This window comes from Rhyacophila brunnea, unplaced genomic scaffold (assembly GCF_057557595.1).
Source record: "Rhyacophila brunnea isolate RB1 unplaced genomic scaffold, BYU_Rbru_1.0 scaffold_23, whole genome shotgun sequence".
NCBI classification, from domain to species: Eukaryota; Metazoa; Arthropoda; class Insecta; order Trichoptera; family Rhyacophilidae; genus Rhyacophila; species Rhyacophila brunnea.
The window spans coordinates 20,002,501-20,008,464 of NW_028232893.1; the positions used below are offsets into that span (position 1 = coordinate 20,002,501).

The 5,964-nt window shown below is 33.9% G+C and overlaps 1 protein-coding gene across 1 annotated transcript in view; it reads left to right on the top strand.

Annotated features, from left to right (window-relative positions):
* The window catches only part of LOC147069670 (NPC intracellular cholesterol transporter 2-like), a 4,657-nt gene extending 1,676 nt beyond the window's left edge, over nucleotides 1–2,981 (top strand). The window contains exons 3-4 of the mRNA XM_085950663.1: nucleotides 694–875; nucleotides 2,854–2,981. Coding sequence (XP_085806789.1) covers nucleotides 694–875; nucleotides 2,854–2,964 — 293 coding nt within the window. The 3' untranslated portion in view covers nucleotides 2,965–2,981. The remainder of the gene's footprint in view (nucleotides 1–693; nucleotides 876–2,853) is intronic.
* The last annotated feature ends 2,983 nt before the right edge of the window (nucleotides 2,982–5,964 follow it).

The window sequence follows — 5,964 nt, forward strand, 5'->3', positions numbered from 1 at the left end:
ATCTGGGGGGCACTGCTTGGTGCGTCTACCTTATAAGTAAGATAACACACATCACAAATTTGCTATTATGGTAAAAAAAAGTATATTTATTAGCGCTATTTTAATTCAAAAGAATTATGATTTTAAAATATGTGGTTTTTTGTGAAAACAAAATATGATTATTGTGTGTCGATAGTTTGATAACTCGATTATTTAAATGGGTATATTCAAGAATACAAAAAATCGCTAAAAATACACTGAATAGGCTTAATTTTAACCATTTGGAAAACGCTTCTGAAGGGCGTCCGCATTGCCTTTAACCCTGTGATAGGTAAAGGGGGCCGCCAAAGATCCTGGCCTGGGGGGCCACTTCAGGATGTGGGGGCCATACCCATTATGCAAGCCATTTGAATAATAAAATTTCCCGATGTCAATTTTTAGTGTGGGTTATGCTTTTTTAAGACTTTATGTCTGAGAATAGACCCCTACATAACTACCTCATTTTACCTTAGCTAACGTTTATCACAATATGTGTACCATAACTTCTAGCGTTCCTCTGCATACTTGGTATCTGATAGACAATGTGTTGTTTTGTGACCCCATCGGGATGGAACCCGAAGCTCCAGAATACGAGACTGCTTTGCACATTGGACTACGATTAGCATATTATAATATTATTTTATGATTAACTGGAGATTTATTGTATTTTTATAGCCAAATACAGCGAAACCTTAACGCCTAAAGTCAGGGCCACCGTAGGACCTATCACCATCACCTACCCTCTGCCACCAGACAAGCAAGACGGCTGCGACGCTTTGACCAACGGATACTGCCCCCTCGACGATGGGGAGACAGTCACTTTCAAATTGGTGATGCCAGTGTCTGGATTCCCATTGGTAAGAAACCACATATAATTAATTATTGTTGAGCATACATAACTTGAAAACACCTTAGATAATATTGATACCAAATATTACAATCCCCCATCAAAAATCTTGTAATCGACAGAGTTGGCATGATAATAATATTATATTTTGTAACTGTAAATGAGTCGAGGACAGGCCAGGGTACACAGCCAAACAAAAAAATACCGTTAATTGTTTCTGGGCGGACGAAGAACCGAGAGTAGGTACTACCCCCGAGCCTTGAACGTCGCGTCTAGATACAAATTGCCACCCTTTCGCGCCAAAGCGTGCGTTTACAAATGTTGCTAATAATTAATAAATTGTTTCTCGTCTTAAAAGCGAAATACACCTACCTAATACTTAATGCCCCTGAATCCGTGTTTTTAATAAGTGTAAAAGTATAAATCAACACCCTACATAAACCCATACCCATACCTACATAAACCCAAACCTCCTATCTAATTACGGCAATTTAAACTAGTAGATCATACATGAATATGCTTATGAAATTGTGCTATTATTAACTATCGGATTTTGTGTATTAAATCAAGTAATTTTAATTACCTTAATCACTAACCGACGCCCGGCTCTCGCCAAATATTTTAGTTACAACGTCTACTTGTACTTGCTATTGCTAATATTTTTTCTAGTGGGTATATATATCTGTGGTGTTTTCAAGTTATGTATGTTCAATATTATATGGAATGGTACATTGTCAAAATCTTGTGAATTTTCGAATTTTTGTTTCAAAGCCAATCATTTTACTTGGTTACAATTTTCTCAGCAATCCGTATTAATTTTCGAAGTCGAGAATATTTAAAACTATAGATCTACCATCATAAATTGGCGTTTCAGCGAGGGCGCTAGTATGACATTGAGAATATTACCATAACTAACAAAAAAATGGTAATTTATAATTTTTTATTGGTAGTAGATTTCTGTACAAATATTATGCAATCCAAACATGTTGTAAAATTAAATGGCATTTGTAACAAATTTATCCTCGATAGACAATTTTAGTTTCAAATTCGACCGGCCGCCAACTTACGATGGTAGATCTATACTATGGGATAACTTCAATGTCATCGATTATTGCAAACGCGTTGGAATAGTGGTGCAAACCTGCTGAATTAGACGACAATTTTTTTATAAATATATCATTTTTATTCAAAATGTAGTTTTACCTAGAGAAACAACATTATAATTTTTGTCAAACGTTAAATTTAACGCGCTAGATACGGTTTTCTAGATATATTCTCATAATATCACTTTACTGTAGGATAATTAAACTAATATCTCTCAGATTATTTATTACTCTTAAAATGTCGTCAAATTTCATACTGGTCACTAGATAAACTAAAATTTTTAACGTTCCCTTTCCGATACTTATAAATTTCATCCGTTCCGATGATGTCACACAAGGTTACCATACGAGATTGACAATATTACAGTAGGTAAAAGGAAAATGCCTATTTTGGCAATACTAATAATTCTAATAAGGTTTCATCATCATTATATTTTGCTATTTATTTTATCATAAAAAACCCATAATAAGCATTCGAGTATTTTTATACTTTCTTACAGCCAGCAAGCTATAATACTAACTTGATCTCACGCCTTATTTTCATATCTCTTTTTCACAATTGAATATTATGTCTCTTTTTGTCGCATATACTTTTAGACATATTGTCTCTTTAATTTGAAATTGAATGCGACGCTTTATAGGCAATGTGCATTTACAATATTTATGACAGTTAATGACAGATATCTATCAATTCAATCGATTTTGAAAATATTAGCATTTTAATAAGATATAATATTGATGGTTCTAAGAATAGCCAAAATATGAAGATGACGAAGTGCATATTTACTGAAATATTTGTAGTTTAATATGCTGGGTAACATTTTATGACATAACAGTAACGGAAGTGTTAATGTTAAAACTATTTCTCCTTATTTCTATTTTCAGATCAATGTCCTTCTGGAGTTCTCTCTTCTCGGTGATAAAGATGAAGTTTTCCAGTGCTTCAAGATTGCCTGCAAAGTAGTCGCAGGATCAAAACCCAAGCTTCTGAACTGATTTTACATTCACTATTAATTTATAACAATAAAAAACTATGATAAATCCTAGAAAGAGTATTGGATATTTGTTTTCTAAATAAACTTGTTTTTTCTACAACAACGTTACTGTGTTTTTATTTATAAAAAAACTGCACTATATTATTAAATTTTCCTCCATGTTATATACGTTTTAACTTGATTTTTTGAAGTTCTATCTATGTTATATACTTAATATAATTTTACATTTCAAAGCGGGATATATACCTCCAACAAGGGCCAGCAAACATATGTTTTATTCTTTCTAAATGTTCAATGGTGATTGAATGTACCCAAATTGACTCCAGCCTATACACAAGGCCTCTAAAGTGATAGTATTTATTACATACATTGATGTATTATAATTGTTACAATAAGTACGCCGTCTCATCAGTTAAAACTGTCTCTCTTTCGCTCTTGCTCTAAATTGTATCGCAGCCAAGAGACGCACTGTTAAAATATAGCACTTATTGCAACAACAATACCAACCAACTTATTTTAATTGTTACAATAAGCGCTAATAACTCTATACAAACCTACCCTAGCTACAGCGAAACCTCACGGGCGCTGCGTACGCGGTGCGTCGCGAGACCGCTGTATTCCGACTGCGAGTGGGAGTTATAGAGTGTACTAAGCGATTACATGTAAATTGTGCGTAAAACATTTCACCGTGGCACAGTCCGTAGTGAGCTTTCTTATCGGAAAGAAATGACCGTATACTATACGGTCTCCAATTTTAGTAGATTCAATATGAACATTAGTTCAATTTTCATAGCTGATTTTGACAAAATTCATTGATTCAAGAACGAAAACCTAACCTAACAAATAGTCCAGTGTATTAGCTATTTTTAAACTTTGTTTGCTGATGGCTTCCTGTATAGTGTAAACAGACAAGAACCGTGTTTTATTTAGACGACATTTCACGGTGAAGTATGATACGGCGAACTGTATACGTACAAGCTACCGGAGACGGTAATAAGCTCCTTCTTAATTGATTAAATTAAAATAATAAATTTATTTGGTCGTTCATAGGCAACAGGAAAAAATAGCCCTTTTGCTTTTTAGCTTTTCAAAGTGAGTGCCTAGTCATTTGTATCATTTTAATAATATACTTAGCCATGAAGATCTTCTTTCAGATCGGTGTCCTTTTGGAATTTTCTCTGCTAGGCAAAAAGCATGAAGTTTTCCAGTGCTTCAAGACCAGCTGCCCTTCGTCGTAACCATTTGTAATCCTGAGCTATTTAATTATTAAAATGTAATATTCGTAGGGTCGGTGCAAAATTTGGTAAGTCAACATTTTACGTATGTATGAGTATTTTGAGTTAATAATTAATTATGTGTATTTAGATAAATATCTATGTTTGAAGAAAAAAAATGGACCAGATCCGACTACGGGAAATAGTGAAATAGTTTTTCAATACATTTTGCCATCTTTGAAATACATAAATAATTACTGGTTTCATTATATTGGATAAATAATGGACTCATTATAGCATGGCCCCCACAAAGGGGGGACTGACAGGGCTCTAGCCTGGGCCTGGGCTCAGGAAGGGCCCGGCGTGGCGAATCGACCAGATAAGTGATTCAAACACACATCACAAATTCTCTCGAATAATAAAAAAAAGTCACCTGCGGCGCTATTTGTCTTCAATATTATTATTATTAAAAATTATGTAGTTGTACAATACAATTTTTAATTGTGTATCGATAACTCGACAACTCCACAATTCAAATAGATGAATAATTCAAATATACAAAAAAACACTAAATATACACATTAACTTTACCGCGTACCCCATTTGGAAAACGCTTCTGCAGAGCGTCACACTTCCTTTATCTTTTGAGGATTGAGGATATTTTTTTTGTCCTTTATCTTCGATAGGTAGGGGGCCCGGAAAAGATCCTAGTCTGAGGGCCCGCCTCAGGATGTGGAGGCCATGCATTATAGCATGAGTGATTTAACTTTCATTGAAATAAATACACTGACAATGGGACCACAGCGATATGAGGTTCTGTTATACAACCTCCCAAGTTTCAGAGTATGTTATACCTACCAAACTTTGCAAGTTAATAAGGGTTAATAAACAATAGCCATATTATTATAATATGATACAATACCTACATAATTATTCTAAATTGATAAACACAAGTGTGGGCCATCAGACAGCCATAGTACTATGGACCCATGCCCGGATATCACACACAAGACGTCAATAAACTAATTAATATGATATCACCAAAATGTATAAAAAGGGACGCACACCTCGCGCCCTTCGTCTATTATTCTTAATTCTTTGTAATGCTTATATCTTGTCCGATATATATGTACTTGCATTTCCGGTAAATAAACTTTAATTTCTAAACTTTCATGAAATTGTTTCCCGATCATCTTTTCGTCATCTAGTCTAAATACATCCTTGAAGGTAAATCACATGACAATAAATTATCTTCAAGACGACGGCTTTTAAGCGTAACAGCTGTGAATAATACTCAGGAGTTGCACATAAGTCCAGTCTTTGGCAAGGAGACGAAGAAATGATAACACAATCACACCACATCAGCTTCATGTCAACCCAAGCCACCTGATTCTTTTGCCTTCTTTCCCGAGGGACATAACAGTTCGATGATTTGCATTCTTGATTCCAATAGGAATTCACAGTATAATATTATCAAAATATTATATAAAATCTATTCTGCCAAAGATTGATAAGTATAACCGTTTATTAATAAATATAACCTTTTGCCTATAATTTTTAGATAATATCATGGATTACATTATATTATACGAAAATAATGGAATATAATCCAACCTAAAAAACTTAAATTCAATTAGGTTTAGGATAAGGCTGATTTTATAGAAGATTTCAAACTTTAAAATGACCATAACTCCATAACACCACTTACATACTTTTTGCAGTACCTACCCCACGATACCTATATGGTATTTTTTAATTTGGTTTTAAAATCAAATAAACATTTAAGT